This window comes from Lissotriton vulgaris, chromosome 3_1 (genome assembly GCF_964263255.1).
Source record: "Lissotriton vulgaris chromosome 3_1, aLisVul1.2, whole genome shotgun sequence".
Lineage (NCBI taxonomy): Eukaryota > Metazoa > Chordata > Amphibia > Caudata > Salamandridae > Lissotriton > Lissotriton vulgaris.
Genome location: NC_141689.1, coordinates 1,933,386,590 through 1,933,409,937, shown reverse-complemented (window position 1 = coordinate 1,933,409,937; position 23,348 = coordinate 1,933,386,590). Strand labels below are relative to the sequence as shown.

Here is a 23,348-nt window from a genome sequence, read left to right as displayed (position 1 = left end):
TTTCTGCTGCTATTTACATGGCTGCTGACTTAATAGCAGAGAATATGGATTATTTGACCGACAGCAAAGTAAATAGATAGCAAATTACATTAATTACACGACTGCCAACTAAATAGCAGAGATTATGTACTATTTGGCTGGTGGCCTGGAAACAGCAAAGAAATTTCACTATTCACCCTGCCACTGACTAAATAGCAGAGATTATGTACTATCTGGCCAGCAGCTGAGCAAATAGCAAAGAAACGCCACTATTTATCAGGTAGCCCAATAGATAGAAGATTTCATGTACTATTAGGGCAGCGGGTGTCCACACGACAATGAAGCTTCACTATTTATGTGGCTGCCAACCCAATAGCAGTGATCATCTACTATTTGGGCGGCTGTCGATGTATCGGTGATCATGTACAATTTGGTCAGCAATCGTGCAAATAACAAAGCAACTTCACTATTTATCCAGATACCAACTAATAATGTAGGGATCATGGACTATTTCACCAACGACCATGTAAACAGCTAAGAAACTTATTTCCATGTCGCTAACTAAATAGCTGAGATTTGCAAACAGCAAAAGCAATTTCATTATTTATCAAGCAAGCACACTAAATGGCAGAGCTCCTATACTATTTGGTCTGAGGCTGTGCCAACAGAAAAGAGGCTTCACTATTTACCCGGCTGCAGACGAGATACCAGAGATCAACTACTATTTGGCCAACAGAAAGGTAAATAAAAATAAAATTCACTATTTTCCCAACCACCGACTAAATGGTAGAGATCATGTACTATTTGGCTTGTATACATGCATATAGTAAAGAAGATTCTCTCTTTACCCAGGCACTGAAAAAATAGCAGAGATGAAGTACCATTTGTTGAAAAAAACCTAACAATGTACGCTGTTGCGATTACATATCAGACATTCTGAACATTTCAGCCTGTTGCCAAATAATGATTATAGTGTTACTGTAGATTAAGTGCACTTGATGACTACAGTTCTAGTAAGTGGGGGCAGAATGATGTTGTGGCTGTGTTTGGAGACTGCCACAGGAATTGTTCTTAACATTCTGGGGCATGATGCACATAACAGGCAGCCTTGGGCTCTATTGTTCCTGTTTGAGTCTCTGCTCTTCCCCTTCTGGCCTCTGGCTGCCCCTGCTCCCACCAGCCTCTGGTATGAATCTCAATTCTCTCTATGACAGTCTCAATCTCTCTTTGACAGTATTTTTTTCTGTTTTACCTAAGCTCTTACGCAGTGTGTGCCCTATGATTTCCTCAGTGTTTGTTCACTGTAATACTTCTGTAGTTTTTGACTCCTTCTGGCTCTTCACCATCACAGGCTGTCTCTGGCAGTTCTTCTTATGATACATTTTTTTTGCATGCACAGGCCATCTCTGCTACCCTTAAACGTTGTGCTTGTTCCAGATTGTACCTACTCCTTTACCTCATACTTGGACTTCCAGTCTTTGTGGTGAGGGTGTGTGGGTGACACTGGATATGACTATCACTGCAGGCCAATTGATGACCAAAAAAGCTGATTCATCCTTTTATTCTTCCGAGGTTGTTCAATTGAGCTTGGTAATAAAGTTTGTTATGCATTCGGAGGCACCCATTGAGCCGGCCACTGAGTAAATAGTGAATTTTCTCTGTTAATTACTTGGTCGCTGACTAAATGGTAGAAATTATTTACTATTTGGCTAGTGGCCTTGGAACTAACAGGGAAACTTTGCTAATTACCCAGCCGCTGGTTTAATAATATGTGCCATGCACCAGCAGAAACACGTCACTATTTACAAGCACGCTGGCTAAATAGTATTCTGCAGTGCTTCGCCAGCAGCCATGCACATAACAAGGCAACTTCACGATTTCCCTGGTCACTGGCTAACTAATAGAAGTTATATATTATTTGGCCAGCAGTCAAATAAACAGCAAAGAACGTTAACTCATTACCTGGCGGCTAGCAAAACAGCAGACATTATTTACAATTATGCCAGCAGCCAAGCAATGAGCAAAAAAATTAATTATTTTCCTGCCTTCTGGTTAAATAGAATAGCAGCTATTGCATACTATTTCACTGGTAGTCTGGCAAGTAGCAAAATTTTTTTAATAATTACTTAGCTGCCTGCTAAATAGCAGAAATGATGTACAGTTTGGCCGGTGACCTTACAAATAATAATGAAAATGTATTATTCACCTGGTGGCTTGCTAAATAGCAGACTATGCACAATGTGGCTAGTAGCCATTCAAATAGCAGAGGAAGTTCACTATAAACCTGGCTTATGTCTAAACAGCTTATATTTGTATTTAATATGCCTCAAGCACATTTTAACATTTACTTACCTCTAGGTAGAACTGCAAACAAGGAATGAATGTAATTGGCATACATCTTATGAAAGTCAGGGTACTGCTGTAGTAATATTTCTTTCGCAAAATGTGATTGCAAATTGAGCACATACTTTTTGTGAATGGAACAGTAATTTGCAAACCACCCAATGAACTATTAGGTTCGCTCACAAAATATATACATGGGGTGTCAGGAGGACCTGTTTAATTGATAGCCATTGAGCAGGTGCCAATTTGCAACCCTCTGTGATTGGCTGAAAGAAACCAAAGGGATGGCGGGTGCATGGACAGCATACCACCATCCCTATGACTGCATCCCAAAATGGAAAACCTTTTTTTACAGCAGCGTGCATTTCTAAAAAGAACCAGTGCTACTGTAAAAAAAGGTTTTCTATTTAGGAAAACGTCTTCCCCCTGAGGTTGCCAACATTATTCAAGAAGAGAAGGGGCTCCTAAGGGGACCTCTTCCCCTCCACAAATTAGTTACACCCCAACTTAGGGTTCGTTAGCTAATCATAGTGTGTGACAGCAATTTCAGTCATAAACTATCAATACATTCCTTTAGGAATTGAAAAGGGGAGGGCAGAAACCCCTTTAATGACCCCTGCCATTTGCAATTCCAAAATGATCCCAAAATTCCTTTTACGAGATGAAAATTTTTCCTAACTCATAAAAGAGGGTCTGTGCATATTGATAAGCCTTTTTATGGTTACAATCCCAGTGATTTCGTGACATAAAAACCCCTAGTGCTAAAACTAACTTAGATGCAAGTACTAACTTATAGGTATGCTGGGGAAATGTTTTTAAATACGCCAGAGTAATTTGAGTAATTTCTATAATTCCACATTACTCTTACAATTTCAAATTACTGACAATTCCATGATAATGCCTTCTTGCATAATTAAGAGTAATTTAGGACAAAAATCCTACTTCAGGAGCATAGGAATAATGAACTCAGCGAGCGCAAGTGGCTGCTGTTCCTGCTCTGTCTCGAAGAGCCCATAACCTGGGGAGGCACCTCTTAGGGATCAGGAACTCACTCCAACAGAGGCTAGCAGGGCTCAGGCAGGTCATGTTTGAGGTCCGGGTAGGTCCAGTTCTATAGGTCAGCTGGGCAGTTGCAAGGCAGCCTCCTTTGCTTGTTGTGTCCCTGGAGCTCAGACAACTGACCCTAGGAGTCACTATGGTAGCCTGAGTTGAAGAGAGCATGTCCGGTCTTCCTACTCAGAGAGCAGCACAGTCTTCAAGTAGCAGGGCTGCCTATGGGTGTCAAGGCAGTCCTCAAGCATCAGAACAGTCTTCTGGTAGCAGCAGGGCAGTCTTCTGGATAACAAGAAAGGCCTGAGGAAGAAGAGCAGTCCTGTGGGGAACAAGGCAGTCTTTCTTCTGGAACGTGCATAAGTCCAGGAGTGTATTGAAAAGGGGCTCAGGAGGTCCACTATGTATACCTGCTGCCAGTCTTTGAAGTGGGCGATTCCCTATACTGCTCACACATGTGGTTCTGGAAAGTTCTTCGCTCCCCCTGTCAAGGCTCCAAGACATCAGGGGTGACAAAAGTCTAGTGTCAGGTTCCTCTGTGTTTGCAGGAGGCAAAGTTCTTCAAAATGTAAGCAGAGTGAGTTGGGCTAGGTACAGCTCCAGCGCCAACCATCCTGTCCACACCTAATCCCCTATTGTGCCACTGTCTAGAAGGGAAGCATACACAAATCCCAACAGAAGAGTCATTCACAGTCATGTGACTCAGGATACTGGCAGGAGACACGAATGGCTAGGAGAAGAAAATGTCAACTTTCTAGAAGTTATTAAATCATGGGGGGTGGGATGCACACCAATATGTTCAATGTTTTGCAATGTTTATCCAAGTGTTCCAAGAATGCGTGCAGAATGGTAATGTGAAATGTTTGTTGCAGTGACACGGATAATTAAGATCTGGGAAAAGTGAATGCATGCAGAAGTCACAGTGACATGGGAGAAATGAGTGGAAAGGGCAAGGGTCACAGTGGAAGGAAAACTAAGGGTTTATAATGTTTTGTGATGTTGCATAAACAAACAAATGGTGACCTTAATGTGTTAGAAGGAACGAGGGGGGTGCAGAGAGGAAAGCAGGAAGAATGGAAAAAAAGGGGAATGAGGGGATATTGGGAACAAAGTGATATTTGTATACCTGAAGGGAGTTTGATTAGTTGAGAGCTCATGACATGGTTGGGTGGAGGGATTGACACATTATGCAAACAGCCTGACATGAATACTATTGCTGACAAAAGGTTGCACTGTGGGAGAAAGAATGAGTTGTAATGCAAATTCGATACTATGTTTGATTTATGAAATGTTTGACTTATGTTGTTAGATTATGCCTAATGTACATTCGTGTATGTGTGAATGTGAAGTGGTAACTAGTTTCATTACCATTTTATATTGACCCCTGACGAAGGGCGCTTCGGGGCCCGAAATGCACTGGGATTTTCATTGAATAAAATACTGCTTGTGATGATTTTCGCACTATTCATATTCTTCCAAGAGGTCCGGATCTGGCACGGTTTGAATATTAGAAACTTGAAAAAAGGCAATACTTCTGAGCGTGGATTTAAATTAAAGAAGAGAAATGGAGGTTTAAAGAAGATTAAAATGGGTTTAAATGCATTACATGTTTGAAAATATGGTACACATGATTGCCAAAGAGGGCAGCGTTTAGCTGTGCATCTGGTTGGTGGCAAGAGGTTGCCCTACTTCAAATATTTGTTGTCATTTCCAGTGGCATTTGGGTATGCCGCATTACCATTCTGCACGCATTCTTGGAACACTTGGATAAACATTGCAAAACATTGAACATATTGGTGTGCATCCCATCCCCATGACTTAATGATTTGTACTTTGCCCGACTCAGGGATTGCACCTGCTGGTAAGACATGGATAACCGAGGAGAATAAGAGAGGATCTTTAATAATCCACGAGGTCGGCGATACAACTAGTTCATCACTAGCATTGAAGTTGGAGCAAAAAATTAATCTCTTTTGGACTGTCAGCAGTTAGATAACTTATGATTAACAAAGTATTGTGGTTATTCAATACACAATGTTAATACATGTAAGGAAATTTTACCGGGTAATTGGATTACCGGTGAATAGCATTATGGGACACTTTGTTAATCTGATCTACATGCAGGAGCAACGCAGCTTGTTGAATTAAAATGCAGGTGTAATGGCGGGAGATGTTGCACATTGGGCCAATCGGGAGAAAGTAGGGAGGGTCAGAGTGCCAATAAGAGAGAGGAAGAACATGGTGATTAACTACGGCATGTGACAATGGCGAGAAAAGAAGGCTTTTAACTTTCACGGCAGGTATGTGATGAGTTAGGATGTTTGTTGCAGTGACACAGATAATTAACAACTGGGAAAAGTGAGTGCACACAGAAGTCACAGTGACCTGGGAGAAATGAGTGGAAAGGGCAAGGGTCACAGTGGAAGGAAAACAAAGGGTTTATAATGTTTTGTGATGTTGCGTAGAAAAACAAATGGTGACCTTAATGTGTTAGAAGGAACGAGGGGGGTGCAGAGAGGAAAGCAGGAAGAATGGAAAAAAAGGGGAATGAGGGGATATTGGGAACAAAGTGACATTTGTATACTTGAAGGGAGTTTGATTAGTTGAGAGCTCATGACATGGTTGGGTGGAGGGATTGACGCATTATGCAAACAGCCTGACATGAACACTATTGCTGATAAAAGGTTGCACTGTGGGAGAAAGAATGAGTTGTAATGCAAATTCGATACTATGTTTTATTTATAAAATGTTTGACTTGTGTTGTTAGATGATGCCTAATGGAAATTCGTGTTAAGAATATGAAGTGGTAATTACTTTCATTATCATTTTATAGTGACCCCTGACGAAGGGCGCTTTGGGGCCCGAAATGCATTGGGATTTTCATTGAATAAAATACTGCTTGTGATGAACTTCGCACTATTAGTATTCTTCCAAGAGGTCCGGATGGGCACGTTTTGAATATTAGAAACTTGAAAAAAGGCAAAACTTCCGAGCATGGATTTGAATTAAAGAAGAGAAATGGAGGTTTAAAGAAGATTAAAATGGGTTTAAATGTATTACATGGTTGAAAACATGGTACACATGATTGCCAAAGAGGGCATCGTTTAGCTGTGCGTCTGGTTGGGGGAAAGAGGTTGCCCCACTTCAAATAGTAACTTTCTAGAAGTGTCATTTTCAGAACTGTGACTTAAAATCTGACTTTACCATGAATGAGAATTTAAAATCACAGTATATCTCTATCTACTCCCAATCAAAACTCATCACTTAACAAATGTAATAAGGCACCCAGTATTAGTCAATGGGAGAAATAGGCCTAACAGCAGTAAAAAAATGACTTATAAAACTTTAACACAGAGACCCTACTTTTTAAATACAATGCACCCTGCCCTATGAGCCTTTAGGGCCTTCCTTTGGGGTGACCTATATGTAATAAAAAGGATGGTTTAGGCTTTGCAGAAGGTTTATTTTGCAAGGTCCAAATGGCAGTTTAAAACTGCACTGCAGGCTGCAGTAGCAGACTTGAGACACGTTCTGAAAGGCTACTTTATTGGGTGGCACAATGAGCGGTGAAGGCCCACTAGCTGCATTTAATGTACAGGCCCTAGGTACCTGTAGTACCAATTACCTATACCTGTCAGATATACATCAATTATACAATGTTTCTAGGGAGAGATCAAAAGCACTTTACCAAAAGGGGTTTATCAACAGAAGGCAAAAATCTTGTGGAGATTCTGCAAAAAGGTCCAGGTCCAAGAATGCTACAGCAAATAACACAAAATACACCCACCCCTACTTATAGACCAGAAGATCCCAAATGTTTGAATGTTTTCAAGAGATTTTGACAGACATACCACCAATGTTCTCTTTAATTTTTTTCTTCTGTGTGCGACAGTGTAAGGTCTCTGTGCGCTGCAGCCACGGCGATGTGCTCCAAGAACCCAACCATGTGTGTGGGTGCAGCGACAAATATCAGAGCAAATGTCACTCAAACATTTGAATAATAAAGTGAGAAGACAGTGTATTTCTCCACATACAGCACCACATGGAGGGTCTCAGGGCAGGTTTGCAACATACAACAAACATAAAAAGGATACAGTATTTAAAAGTATATTCGCCTTTAAAAGTCTTTTAATGTAACAATGTGTCCCTTACTATCACTTTTGTCAAATGTGAATGCTGCATCCCTGAGAGGTGTCTGTGTTATTCAAGATTGCACCACAATGAAATCTGTAAAAATGCATTGTTGTGTCCTATCCTTGGCCAACCACAGAACATTCCTTATATGCTTTTTATCTCCTGCTGCATTTTTTGCATGTCTTTGGAATGAGTGAGTGTCTGATAGCCTCTTAATGAAAGAGCAACAAGGAGTCCAGGCTATTTTCGTACGGTCGGAAGAAAAGCCCACAAGGAAGAAAGCAAGAAGAGCACAGTGGAGGGAGAGTTTAAAGGTAGGAGAAACACAGGAGTGAGAAAGCAGCATGGATCAGTTGGGATTCCAGAGAAAAGCACAAGAGGGACAGAGAGCATCATGGAGAGCAGTAGTGTTTTGCAGATGGAGAAACACACACAGAGGAAAGCAACATGGAACAGGAAAGCATACAAGGGAAAGAACAACATGGAGTGCAGGAAGTAGTGTCTCAGTGACTCTGCTTCAAATTGTGCTTTAACATTTTATTAATAGATCTAGCATTAATAGATCTAGCACGCCACAGTGGTGCCGGTCCGACTACCTCACACCTTGATTTTGCTCGCGAGAAAGTTTCAGTCATAGTAATTGAAATATCACTCATAATACACTGAAATTAAGAAAATGTTACACTTAGCAATCTGATACCTTGGTAGCTATGCATTTGTTAATAAAATGTGCAGATTGAGTGCCTTTTTGAAAGTTTTTATGTTAATTTCAGCGCCCATCTTGCCTATACCCAGTGCTGCGATTAACTTGAATACTTTCAAAAAGGCACCTAATCTACACCGCTCTATCAGTAGGTTGACCATACGTCATGGATTTGAAGGGACAGTCCTGATTTTTCACCACCTGTACCAGTAGATTTCGGTAAATTTGGTTTATGTCTTGGTTTTTAGAGTGGGTCAACTGAAAATGGTGGGAGGTGCCTTTTTAAGTTTTCCTAAGCAGGGATGGTTAGCAGATGTTATAAAAAATCAGTGCAATTAACTGGCAAGATGCTGGCTTTAAAATCTTTATTTTATCAATGTTTTTACTACCTCTTCAGTAATTCTATGCTCATAAGCGCTGTTATTCTATGTGCTCCATTAAAGTAACAATTGTAGTCAGCCCTGCCAAGTACCACACACCAGGCGTTATACTAATGCATTTCAATGTGGTGGTCTGAATCACTGCTCTGAAATGCGAAGTCACGCATTTATAAATCCTCCTCCCATGCCAAGCCCAGTACCAGCTAGTATTTACTAACAGGGGGTGGTGATGGACAGAGTTTCTGAATTAAGCAGAATACTCTCACCCAGTCAAGAGATCAGGAAGCTTGTTTCCGGTCCAGGGAAGGCATGGCTTGACAGTTCGGGCTGGACTGTTCCCATGAGGCACAGGGTCAGACTGATTTGCATATAGCCATGTCTGAACTGGGGTGGCAGAGTGGGCTAAAGAACGGTGATGGATTACACCCAGATCTTTTGACTGGGTGTGAGTGTTTGATTGGTTCAGATGCTCCGTCCATTACCACCCCCTTTTGTACCGCTTTTGGCTGCTATAAGTGTGGCAGGGTATGCTCAGACGTGAGTCCCTTGCTCACTTTGCCACTGGATTCAAGCAAGCCGGGCTGAAGACGGCTGGAATGCCAGAAACCGGTCCTCGGAAGCTTGTTTCCGGTCCAGGGAAGGCATGGCTTGGCAGTTCTGGCTGGACTGTTCCCATGAGGCACAGGGTCAGACTGATTTGCATATAGCCATGTCTGAACTGGGGTGGCAGAGTGGGCTAAAGAACGGTGATGGATTAAACCCAGATCTTTTGACTGGGTGTGAGTGTTTGATTGGTTCAGATGTCCGTCCATTACCACCCCCTTTTGTACAGCTGGTAATTAACACCACTTACAGAGAGCTGGCAGCGTGTGGTCAGCCCTGTTTGCGCAGACTTGGGGGCTGGCTTAGCCAGCTTTGGGCTGGCTTTAGGGGCTACAGTGTAACAACTTCACGCGTAGTAGGCTGATCTTATATGACAACACAAGCGAATCAGTGTCTCCGGAATTTAACCTACTCCCAAGGTCTGATAGACTGAGACCAATTATGCACATACCTATAGGCACCATGCGGCATGACAGTCAGTTTACATTTGGCAGTGGGAACCGCGCATTGTTGTGCCGACCCGCGCTGCCCTAATGTGCCTACGGCTGCCCGCGACCCGACCCTGATTGGGGCCACCACGGAAGTCGTGCTACTTCATGTTTAGCAGACAGCCTGCTTGAGTCGTCGTGTCCTGGATTGTGGCATCTGTCCGCAGCCTGGCCCGTGCAGGGGGAGTTGCAGTGGCAGACTGCTGGCATCTTTAAAAGTCACAGGTGAAACCCTGGGGTGCAACTAACTTGAGTCAGTGTCTTTTAAATAAATAAAGTGCACTTATGAATGCTTTTTCCTGTACAGCCTGCCATGCCTGTCACTTGCAGGCCCTTGGTAGACTGTGCTGGAAACGGGAACTGAGAAAGTGTGGCGCAGCCCAGATGGTGATAGGAAAAAATTTAATTAAAATCTTACCTGCTCATTTCCTCAATCCCCTGCAGCTTCACAGACAGGTTTATTTTGATGAACGTTGTTCAGTTGTTGACTGAACAACCGTTCACCACATGCCCTTTTTCAATTGCATGACACAGTTATAGTGTACTGGCACCAGGGTCACCATCACGGCCCGGATGACAGCAAGCTGAAACTTAGAGCTACCCAGTGCAGTTTACTTTGGGACTCGGACTCAGTGCAGCCCCTAGGATACATAGGCAGCAGCCCCTCTCTGCTGACACAGACCAAATGCTGCATGTACTACCCATAATGAAGCACCATGCAATCTGAGGCCTTCCTAAAAGGCCAGGCCTGGCCTCTCTCCTGCAATAATCAGCAAAGCAATGCCCCATAGCCCCATCTCAAAATGGTACTAATCTTGCTTAGCACGGGTGAGCTGAACACTGCGGATGTGAATGTGGTTAAGATGGACTGTGAAGGTTGGTTCTGATGGATATGAATGGAGTTAGCTCCAATGGCTGTGTGGTGTTTGAATGCAGTGTGTGGGGCAGGTATGTTCATATTGGGAAGGGGGTTCTAGTGTACTGGGTAGAGCCATGATGATTTTTCTTTTAAAAAAGTGTCACTCAAAGCCATTGAAATGCCACCCATAATTGCACTCAGGGCACAAGTGGGGGGTACACGTGGGTGGACGGCATCCACCAACTTTTTAATCACAGGGTGAACGCTGTCCACCCAGCCAAAAATTTGGGCTCCACTGAATAATGTGCTGAACTCGTCCTGGTGTATTTTCAAACAACGGGACACTTTCAGCAGCACCTGCACGTTGTCTGCTTTCCATCTACAACAAGCAACAACGTGCAGGCGGGGACAGGGCTTTTTTATTTAAGACTCCTGCTGGGCTCATAATAAAGGCGGAATGTGAGCGGTCACCAGGCCTCTTTTTGTTCGAGTCTCTTGGCTGTGAGCAGTCAGGCACCTCACACCTGATGCAAATGAAGCGGAGGGAAAACAGGCTCAAACCTTGTTAACTCTTCACACTTACTTAAGAGAGGCAGCTTTTCACTCAGTTCAGTCCCTATTTAGGAGATATGCATGCACTGTAAGAATGTCAGATGTGTTGGTCTTTCCCAGTGTTTACAAAGAGCAAATTGCATGTATATAGAGCTTATTTCCCCTGATGTGGCATTTAAATAATTTAAGTACAACTGTTTTTTCTTGTATAGCCCTACTCATTCCAATACAGGGTGTCAAAGTGCTTTACATCATCATGTGCATATTACATGTACAATAAATGATATAAATTTGTAAATTAATGTACAAGATGTGTTACATAAAACTAGGGGATTGTGAGGTGTAGAAGTCACATATCCTCTTCCATAGCTCACTGTGCCATTATTCTCGCAATGCGCGCAAACGTACACATGATAGACCCAAAGAACATTTATGTGAAGGCTTTAGATCTGATGTCAGTTCTTGTTATACCACTTCCTGTAAAAGTCATGGCTTGTGATGCCACTTTCTATGATGTCAATTCCTGTGATGCCATGTGTGACGTCACTTTCTGTGATGCCAATTCCTGTGATGACATTTGTGTTGTCAATTCCTGTGATGTCATGTGTGATGTCAATTCCTGTCATGCCACGTGTGATGTCATGCGCCGTGATGCCGTGCGCCTTGATGTCACTTGTATACTGCCTAACTAGGTAGGTCCCCCCACTTCTTTTTTTAGGACTTGTGCCCTGCTTGCACTGAAATTATTAAAATGTCACACACAGCAATCTGAAACCTTGGCAGCTATGTGTAGTCCATTTTCTGTATGCGTGAAATGTCCCGGTTCTTGGCTTTAAAATTCTGATCACCCTATCTATCAATCAACAAAAGGCACATAGCCAGCCTAACAACACTTCACAATCCCTAATATATATTAGGGATTGTGAAAGCATACGTTGTGCTATTAGGCTTGCTGCATGCCTTTTGTTAATAGAGCACAGCAGATTGTGTTCCTTTTTGAGAGTATTCATGTTAATCTGCAGATCTTGACATGGGTGCACAGTCTAAATATCGATTCCGAAATATCGACCCACAGAAATATCGAGTTGGAAATATCGAAGGTACAGAATAGGTAATATCGAATCTTTTTATATCGATGTAAGTAATATCAAAGTTAGTAATATCGATATCAAATATATCGATGTTTCTAATCTCGTGTTACTAATATCGATATATGTATTATTAGTATGTATTTTATTATGTATTTATTATGTGTTATATGTTTTTTGTTAAGTATTCTACTTGTTTTGAATTATACGTATAATATTTTGATATGTTAATAATGTTATTTTTAAGTCAATTTTGTATTTTAGTACTGTAGTGGGTTGTGGATTTATAGGTGAATAGGGCAGGAAGTAATTTAATTATACTAAATTAATTATACATTTTTAGAAATTATACATCAATTTTAATTAATTTTTGCATTTAAGTTCTGTAGCGGGTTGTGGGTTTATAGGGGAATTCGGTGGGAAATAATGTAATTGTAATTAAGTAATGATTTATTTTTATTTATTGGTATTGATAATTATTTTATTTTAAACAATTATTAATTGTTAATGAATTTATTTAATTGGTAATTAATTTTTTTAATTGGTAATAATGTTTGTGTTTGGCAATTCATTTTTTTAATTGCCAATTAGGGCCCGATGTAGGTAGCCAAATACCGGTCGGCAACGGCCGAAATTACCGAATTTCGGCCGTTACCGACCGGTATTGGGCTTTCCAGAAGTAGGTGGCATTTTTTAAAGATTCAGTATTTTAAAGAATCGGTAATTTAAGGAATCGGTAAAATACCGAATTCCTAAATACAGATTCTGTAAATTACCGAATCCTGATATGTAGGGAGCACTCAAATGAGTGATTTTCCCATCTTAGGATTTGTTATTTACCACCAACTACAAGTTGGTGGTAAATAATGAAAATCTCTGAAAATAATTTTTTTTTGCTTTTCCAACAGTGACATGTTGCAGACCCATACACAATTGAGGGGTGTAACAGGGTGTCAAAGTGACTCCCTGCCACCCTTCAATGTTTCCCAATTTTACCGAATCAGTATTTACCGATTCGGTAATTGACAATCATTCCTATGGGCCTCCAGGCCCATAGGAATGAATGGCAATTACCGAATCGGTAAATACCGATTCGGTAATTACCGAAACTTACCGATTTTTTAGCTACATCCCAATTGCCTGTTCTTAAATACCGAATCGGTATGATTCGGTATTTAAGAAACGGTAAATTACTGTTTCATAAAAAGTATTATTTGGTATACAAAATCATGTTATTGTTTAATATTTTTTAATTGTTAGTCAATGTTTAATATTTAATATGTTTTTAGTTATGAAAAATATTTTATTGTTCAATATTTATTATTTGGTCAATAATATTCATTGGTATTTATATTTTAATGTATTGATAATTAATTATTCAATTGTAATTATGTTTTTAATAATTATTAATGGGTACTTGTAAATGATGTAGAGTTATTTAATAATTAAATTATTAATTATTTTACATACAAAAATTATTTATAAGTTATATTTAAGTTCTACACTATCCAACACTTTCTTTACTGTTGCAATCTCTGGAGTTGGAATAGCAATGTTTACCCCTACGCTATCCAACGCTTTCTCTTCTGTTGCACTCTCTGGATTTTTACCCCTATTCTATCCAACGCTTTCCCTACTGTTGCACTCTCTGGAGTGAGAATAGTAATTTTTACCCCTACGCTATCCAACGTTTTCCCTACTGTTGCACTCTCTGGAGTTGGAATAGTAATTGTTACCCCTATGCTATCCAATGCTTTCCCTACTGTTGTGCTCTCTAGAATGGGAATAGTAACTTTTACCCCTACGCTATCCAATGCTTTCCCTACTGTTTCACTCTCTGGAGTTGGAATAGTACTTTTTACCCCTATGCTATCCAACGCTTTCCTTACTGTTGCATTTTCTGGAGTGGGAATAGAAATTTTAGGCCATACTCTATCCAACATTTTCATTACTGTAGTTTTTTTTGGACTTTGAATAGTAGTTTTATTTATTTAGCTATTTAATATTTGTTGTATTATTTTAGATAATGTAATGTAATTAATTAAAACCTTTTGAAAGTATACTTATTTTTTTAATTTATTAAACATAATTATATACTTTTTATTGCTATTGCTATTAATAATTTATACATTAATAAAATAAATATTAAAACTTATTATCAAGTAAGTATATATTATATATTTTATGTATATGTTTAATTAATGTTTTATTATTATATATATATATTATTTAATAATTTTAAACATTATTAAATATTTCTAACTATGTTTATTTTATTTCTAATTATTATTTACTTTATTTAACACATTTTATTTAATAGAAAAAAACAATATTTTTCATTACGATATTTTTAACATCGATATTTTTTTTTCTCGTTTTTGTACTTACCATGTTGTAGAAATGTAGATAGGATGTCGATAGTCTTGCCTTCAATATTCCTGCGTCAATATTTCTGTTGGTCGATATTTTGTATGTCGATATTCTGTCAGTGATTCCTTGACATGCTTACACTCGAGGCTGCATTTAACATAAACATTTTCAAAAAGGCACACAAACTGCTGCACTCTATTAAGAAAAAGCATGCAGCAAGCCAACAGCATGACGTTTGCTTTCACAATCACTAATACATATTTTTGATTGGGAAAGTACATGTTGTGCTGTTAGGCTTGTTGCATGCCTTTTGTTAATAGAGCATGGCAAATTGCGTGCATTTTTGAAAGTTGTCATGTTAATTGAAGGGCCCGACATGCTTACACACGGGTTTGAATTTAACATGAAAACTGTTAAATAGGCACATAAACTGCTGCGCTCTGTTTAGAACAGGTAGGCAGCAAGCCCTACAGCGTACTTTTACAATCACTAATATATGGTAATGACTGTCACAGTACACGTCGTGCTTTTAGGCTTGCTGAATGAATTCTCGTGATAGAGCGCGAAGGGGGGCAGTTTGTCTCCTTTTCTTCAAGTATTCATGTTAATCCTAGCACCCATCATGCTTCTACAGGGAGCTGCAATTAACATGAATAGTTGCCTCTGGTGGTGTGTGCGCTTCAAAGAAATCACTGCACGCTCAGATTCAAATAGGTGGGAGGCCGACGCATGGGCGAGCACCTTAAAGGGAACATTGCATGACACACAATGTCTCTCCATTGCACCAAGGGCTAAGACACAGTGACTTTGGAGGCCCATTATGGAGCAGTCTCATGATCTACGCATCCTTCTACTCCCTTAAGTTTACCTGCAGAAGTAGCTAATAATAAAGATGATTAGAAGCTTTTCAAAACTAGTTAAAGCTGTTTCCTCTTCTACAGCTCTGTACTCAGTCTTGCTCCCAACGCCTTGGAATGTACCAGGGCCAGTTATAGGATTATTAAAAGTCTACATGTTATCAGAACACCTCTTTTTCTGCAGCAAATCAGTGCATTCTGAAATTATGTATTTTGATTCAGTTCAAATAAACAAATCAAACTAAAAAAACACCTGAAAACAAATGATTTGGGGAAGCGAAGGCCAGAAATTGAAAACTTGTGAAAAAGTACCATCTGATATCAGGACAATATTCTCAAAATAGAAACAATAGTACCCCTTATGAAGTCATTGACACAGTACAGTTATGAGGCTTCATTACAATCTCCTGATGGAAGAAGGAAAAACTATGGGCCTGATGGAGTTAAATTATGGAGGACAATACCTCAGCCTGCCTGTGGGATCTGTGCCTGCCACATTTAGAGTTGTCTGTGGATAACTCTCTACATTGACGTGAAAGTGTGTCATGGTGGTTCCTGTCTAGGCAGGAAAGGTTTGATGGATGATATAGTCAGACATGATGACTGGCTGTCAAATGTTTAAAATATTTTTCTAAGACAAGTTCCTAAAGCAGGAGTTTATTTTTGCTCCCAAGGTGTCGGAAACATTCTTTTTTTTGCTTTTCATTACAGTCAGGATTTACTCTAAATAGGGTGGAAAGTATAAAGTCCACCCTTCAACAACCCTTACTAAGTCAGGCAGCCTGAGGAAGTATTATGCTGAGGAGCCAAGAGCAAAGGAATCAGACTATAATTATTTACACTGAATGCTAAATACATATATGCCACAAAACACAGAAGAAGAGAAACCCACAGAGTTATTTTATTCATTGACTTTATTACAAATATTGTAAGTAATAAGACACTGAATAAATGGGGACCTATTGTTACCTCTACTTATTTTCCAGACAGGGGATGTGAATTCACTGTGGAGGTGTCAGAACTGATTTGTGGTGATTCACTTTTAAATGTGGTTTTCTGGCTGTAGTTCAAACACAGCCTTTACGCGAGGTGGTGGCTCTCACACAAGTAGCAACACTGCTAGATCCAAGAAAGAGTATCCAAATGAAGGACACAATGTAGCGTGAAATTTCAACACTTGCCTGTCTTCAGCCTTCCTGAGCGGTCATCGGGCATACACAAAATAACAGCCCTGCTTAGAATCTTTAGGAGTCATTAGGATGGCGGGCGGACTTTGTTCGCCGCCACCCTATCGGGAAACGGGACCGCCCGCCATAAGGGCGGGGGTCCCGTGGGGGCAATTGGATGCACTAGCAACAGTGGTGTGCGCATCCTGCATTCCTGTCATTTTGGCGGGCGGTGCACTCAGCACCGCCCGCCACAATGCCAGGAAGGCATGTTGTGAACTTTAATGCACAACATGGCAGGCACTGCATGGTGCCCGTCATGTTGTGCATGGAACTGCTTGAGGGGTACCATAGGTACCCCCCATGTGCACCCCCCACCCCCCAGAGTCCCTGGGGGCCCGCAACTGGCCTCCAATGTCAAACACCGCATATCTTTCCGTTGCGACAACGAGGTATGTTCCCGCCTGCATAGTAATATGGCTGGTGGTGTCTAACAGTCATCGCCACCATATTAAACCCTTTTCCACCGGGTCAACTCGTTGATCAGGGGGAAAGGCGTTGGACGGTCTTTCCGTCCGCCCGGGTACCCCCCGCCATAGTAATATGGCGGGGGGAATTGGGTGGCGGGCAGGGTCGGATCGTGGGCGGATCGCCACCGCCATGCGGGCGGTGGTGATCCACCTGTGATCCTAATGGTCCCCTTTATCTTCTTTAAGTAGATCTGCCCCTCACTCCTAACACCTATCCTTTGTCGTCACTCAGGAAGAACTAATAAGCAGTGCTTTCCTAACAAGGATGTCCTAGAATTTCCGTGGTTAGCCGTTTATCCATCCTCCTTCAATGTATGGCTCTCCACCCTCCAGCCACCGGGAAGCAGTCAATACGCTTTCACTGTCTAGGGAAGCTGTATCTACTCTCCATCATGTCATGGAAAATGCACTTATACTTTCATTGTCCATGCACTGGACGTAGCTTGGTCCGTTTGATTGGGGGGTGGGGGTGAGCTTCAAATTTCAAACAATCACGCTAGCATATTCTGGTAAAATGCATTATTTCAGAAGCAGACCATGGAGGGGCTTAAGGGGCAGTGGGAAAGGATGGCAGTGTGGATTGTTAGGTTTACTTAAAGCAATATATATTGTAAAATACCCAACACTTTACCCAACAATTAGTCTAAAACTAATTAAGGGATATCCCAATAATATTTTTATTCTTGGATTCCCTTGTCAGGATTAAAAAGGTAATTGATACCATGGGATGGAGGTGAAATGAGTGTATTATGCACTCTTCACCCCTCTGTTCTGCACAATGGTCGACATGTTTCAGCCAGTATCTGCGTCTTTACCGGCTTTCATCAGGACTGTTGGATCCTTATGCTGCTGGGGGTCGCGTAACTAGTTAGCATGGAGGAGTCTTGTTCCTTAACCAAATTAACCAGACAATTCACCCCACCAACTAAGAACGGCCATGCATCAGTTTTAGACTTATTATCTGCACCTTTTCTTGGATCCTTCTTTCCCTCTCTAATTGTTTGTTTTGTCTCCCCCACCCTATTGCTCCGCCTCAAGCGTTGTCCTGCTCTGAGGCGTCACGGCAGCCCTATGATGAAGCATGCCAAAGTTCGTTGAGGGTGAGGGCAGTTTTTACAAAGTGATGTGCTTTGCTACACCTTTACTGTAGAATGTGACTACAGAAATATTGCGGCTATAGGAACCTTACTTCTTTTCTGTGTGTTTCTACTATCATAAGCTCCACCAAATTTGAGATGTAGATGACGTTTAACTCTGTTTTGACCTTGTTTTTGCTCAGAATCACAAGTGCTTTCTTGAGACTGTTAGTTGACCATTGCATGATTTTGCACAGTGTATATCTCATGTTTAACAGTATTCTTGATAACTGTGATATATTGCAAAGTATACCTGACATTCATGTTGTTTTGGTTCTAATGTGTTTTATTTAATCCTGAGTTTCTTTTTGGAAGTGGAAAGTGGAAGAACTGGAGGAGTAAGGAAAGAGAGAAGAGAAACAGAGAGCCAGATGAAGGTTTGGTCCTGGGGCAGGCTAACTAGACAATCAAAGTGAAGCTGCAGGGGATAGTTTTAAGGGTACCGTAGGGCTTTAGAATATAAAATCACTTAACATTTTATTGTTGATAAGGTATGCTATAATGTGCGACTCAGCCGGAGGATGTAAAAGATGTGAGCAGCCTTTTACATAGCAGAGCAGGTGTGGCATTTATTATGTGCCTCCCAAAGAGGACTTTGGTGGGTGTGGAAGGAAGGGCACTGTGTGTGGTATAGAGACTCAGGGAAGAGTGACAAGGTGGTGTGAGGTGATGGCACAGGAGCCGCCATCCCTGTGATTGTCCTCAATCACAAGGATGCGGCAAGGTCATCATCTCATCGCACACAACAGCCCACCTCCTGCCCTGATACATGTCAGGGAAGTATTGAGAGCGAGTTGACACAGGGTGTATCTCTGTATGGTTTCACTGAGAGCAAGTGGTAGGAGGGCTCACAAAATGGAGATTTGGAGAAGCAGTATAAGGAAAGGATGGAGAAGTAGAGAAAGAGAGAAGATGAAAGGAGAGACAAGGAGGAGGACTGGTGCTAAGGTGGTCAGGCTAGACAAGCAAAGTAAAGTGAGGGTACAAGAAGGCTATAGGACACAGTGCTGGTTAAATGTTTATTATTGATAAGAATATGAGGTGGGAGTTGTATGTGTGGGAAGTTATTTAGAGAGTAGGGTAAGGGCTAGTAGTAATTGTTAGTGTGTTGTTTAGGGCAAGCTAGATTTCACTGCTCAGCCGAAGGATGTGACTACGTAAGCCAAACCATTACCCAATTAAAGTGTCATTTCACACACCAGAACAAGTGTGACTTTTGATATTCTCCCAATACTGGGACAGCGCTGAAGGGCAGTTATTGTAGGCAGAGCAGGTGAGTTGGTGTGTGTACTAGTTCAAGTTTTACTGCTATCAATGTGTGCTATTTCTATTAAAAATGTAATTCTCAGAAGCTATGGCAATTGCTATATTCTGAGCATTTTCAATTAGTGTGCCAGATTCCTCAGAGTCTACAGGATTTGGCTTGTAAGCAAACCTTGCAGAATTTACATAGGATTAAAGCATCATACCCTGCCGTACATGCTCCTGTAAGCCTCAGCAATCATGAGTCTTTGTGCATTGCTGCGCTGCGTTAGAATGTCAATCAACACGTCTTTGTCACAGCCTGCAACAAAATAAACAGAACCACCAATTAACAAGTGCCTATAATTCTGTTTTCTTTTTATTTATTTGTAATTTTTATTATTCATCATCATCATCAAGTATAACATTTAGACTACATTTCATTATGTTATTACTTCAAACGACTTATGCGACAAAATCATACAGAAGAAAAAGAAGAAAATGTACAATAAATCTCAACATGATTAAATAACATGCAGTAATCTCCAGCCAGGATATTTGATTACCCCCAAACAGAAAGAGTATACTCCTTTAACCATTTTCAAGCCTATATTTCCAATCTACTATAGGGGCCCATATCCGTTTCCCCATTTGCTTTGTCTTCCAGCCCTTTTTGTTATATAACGCTTTCTCTAGTACATATACCGCTAATAATCGTGATAGCCGGTAACTAGTCAAAATATCGAGTTTTTAATTTCGACTAGACATAATATTGAGTCAAAAATATAGAATAGACATAATATCGACTAGACATAATATAGACGAAAAAATATCGACTAGAAAAAATTAATATCGACTAGAATAGCAATAATATCGAATCAAAAATATAGAATGGACATAATATCGACCAGACAGAATATAGACAACAAAAATATCGAATTTAAGGTAAGTTAATATTAATGTTTAATTTTTGTGTAATATAATTCTGCAGCGGGTTGTGGGTTCATAAGGGAATAGGGTGGGAAGTAATTTAATTATAATTAATTAAATATGTTATTTTATTTATTAGAATTTAGTTACAACTAATTGTTAAATTATTATTAATGGGTAATTAATCAAAATATAATTGCTAATTAATTTTAATTGATTAATTGATTAATATTTAATTTTTTGTAATGTATTTTCTGTAGCGGGTTGTGGTTAATAGGGGAATAGGGTGGGAAGTAATTTAATTATAATGAATTAAATATGTTATTTTAGTTATTGGTGTTTATTTAGAATTATTTGTTAATTAATTAAAAATTGGCAATTAAATAAAATATAATTGGTAAATAATTTTAATTGATTAATTGACAAATATGTTAATGTTATTAATTTATTTATGTAGTGGGTTGTGGGTTTATAGGGGAATAGGGTGGGAAGTAATTTTATTATAATGAATTAAATATGTAATTTAATTTTTGGGTATTTATTTAGAATTAATTGTAAATTAATTATTAATTGGCAATTAATTAAAATATAATTGGTAATTAATTTTAATTGATTATTTGATACATTTGTTAATGTTATTAATGTTTTTTATGTAGTGGGTTGTGGATTTATATGGGAATAGGGTGGGAATTAATTTTATTATAATTAATTAAATTTGTAATTTAATTTTTGAGTATTGAGAATTATTTGTTAATTAATTATTAGTTGGCAAATAATAAAAATATAATTGGTAAATACATTTATTTGTTTAATTGATAAATATGTTAATTTTAGTAATTTATTTTCTGTAGCAGGTTGTGGGTTTATAGGGTAAATAGGGTGTGAAGTAATTTAATTATAATTACTTAAATATGTTATTTTAATTATTGGTATTCAGAATTAATCATACATTAATTATTAATTTGTAATTAATTAAAATATATTTAGTCATTTATTGTAATTGATTAATTGATAATTATGTTACTCTTATTAAATAAATTTCTGTAGTGGGTTGTGTGTTTTTAGGGGAATAGCTTGTGAAGTAATTTAATTGTAAGTAATTAAATTTTTGAATAAAAAATGTATTGAGTTAATTTTTAAAAAAACTTTTAAATTGTTAATTATTTTATTATTAATAGGTAAATAATTACTATTAGTAAGTAATTTTTATTCATAAATAATTTTTATTTTAAATTGATTATTCAATATATTTTACACAATTGTAAAATATTTTAATTCATTTGTAATTGGTGTTACTATTTATATTATTTATATTTAAATAAGAAGTATTTACTTGCCCTACTATTGCACTCACTGTATTTGGAATAGTAATGTTACCCCTACGCTATCCAACACTTTCCCTACTGTTGCACTCACTGGATTTGGAATAGTAATTTTTACCCGTACGCTATCCAACGTTTTCCCTACTGTTGCACTCACTGGAGTGGGAATAGTAATTTTAACCCCTACGCTATCCAACGCTTTCCCTACTGATGCATTCTCTGGAGTGGTAATAGTAATTTTTACCCCTACGCTATCCAATGTTTTCCCTACTGTTGCATTCTCTGGAGTTGGAACAGTAATTTTTACTCCTACGCTATCCAACGCTTACCCTACTGTTACACTCACCGGAGTTGGAATAGTAATTTAAACCCCTACGCTATCCAACGCTTTTGCTACTGTTGCACTTACTGGAGTGAGAATAGTAATTTTTACCCCTACGCTATCCAACGCTTTCCCTACTTTTGCACTCTCTGGAGTGGGAATAGTAATTTTTACCTCTACGCTATCCAACGCTTTCCCTACTGTTGCACTCTCTGGAGTGAGAATAGTAATTTTTATCCCTACGCTATCCAACGTTTTCCCTACTGTTGCACTCTCTGGAGGTGGAGTAGTAATTTTTACCCCTACGCTATCCAACGCTTTCCCTACTGTCGCACTCTCTGGAGTGGGAATAGTATTTTTGACCCCAACGCTATCCAACGCTTTCCCTACTGTTGCACTCTCTGGAATGGGAATAGAAATTTTTACCTCTACGCTATCCAATGCTTTCCATACTGTTGCACTCACTGTCGTTACAGTAAATGAAACCCTTTCGCTATCCTACGGTAAAAATATTGTACATGTTTTGTAAATAATATGTATATATACATATGTATTAAAAAAAATGTTTTTAAGTTACATTAATTATTTCTCAATTTTACGTTTATTTAAGTATTTTAAATATGTTTACATTCATTTCATTTATTATTATATTACTTTTAATTTACTTTTAAGACATTTAAAAAATTCGATATTTTGACAGTCTATATTTTTTACACTTGATATTTTGGAGTCGATATTTTTGTACTTACCTGTTTGAAGATAGGAAGTCGATATTTTGACCTTGATATTTTGTCCTCTCGATATTTTGTCTGTCGATGTTCTGTCAGTGATCCGTGATAGCCATTGTTGGAATATTGGCGGATTTGGATCTTTCCACAATGTTGCAATGCATAGCTGACTTAAAGTCATCGCTAGGTATATAAACTCATATTGAGGGATTTGTACACCGTCCCTGGTTACCCCTAGGACCATAACCTCGTTAGTTATACTAATTTTAATCCCTAATGCTTTATCAAAAAATTGCTCTAATGAGCTTTTAAATGAGTCTAGGGCTGGGCATGCATCAAACATGTGTATGGTATCCGCCTGCGTTGTCTGACATCTAGGACAAACTACCCCCGTTGTTCCACCCCATTGAGCAATTCTGTGTGGTGTATAATAAAGCTCGTACATGGTCTTATATTGCTTGACTTGTAATCTGGCTACTCTTAACACTGAGTTTAATAGCTTGAGCGATTTTTCAACCTCATTACCAGATAGGCTTAACTTGGTATTCCATTTTTCAAAAACCCTT

General features: G+C 39.3%; 1 protein-coding gene across 2 annotated transcripts in view; it reads right to left on the bottom strand.

Moving 5' to 3' along the window:
• The window catches only part of ANXA10 (annexin A10), a 479,763-nt gene that overhangs the window by 270,019 nt on the left and 186,396 nt on the right, over window positions 1-23,348 (bottom strand). Inside the window, exon 3 of one of the 2 annotated variants that reach the window (XM_086962400.1) lies at window positions 19,708-19,802. The exons of the other annotated variant lie outside the window; for it this stretch is intronic. Within the exon in view, the coding sequence (XP_086818526.1) occupies window positions 19,708-19,802 (95 nt within the window). The remainder of the gene's footprint in view (window positions 1-19,707; window positions 19,803-23,348) is intronic. 2 annotated transcript variants of the gene reach the window in all.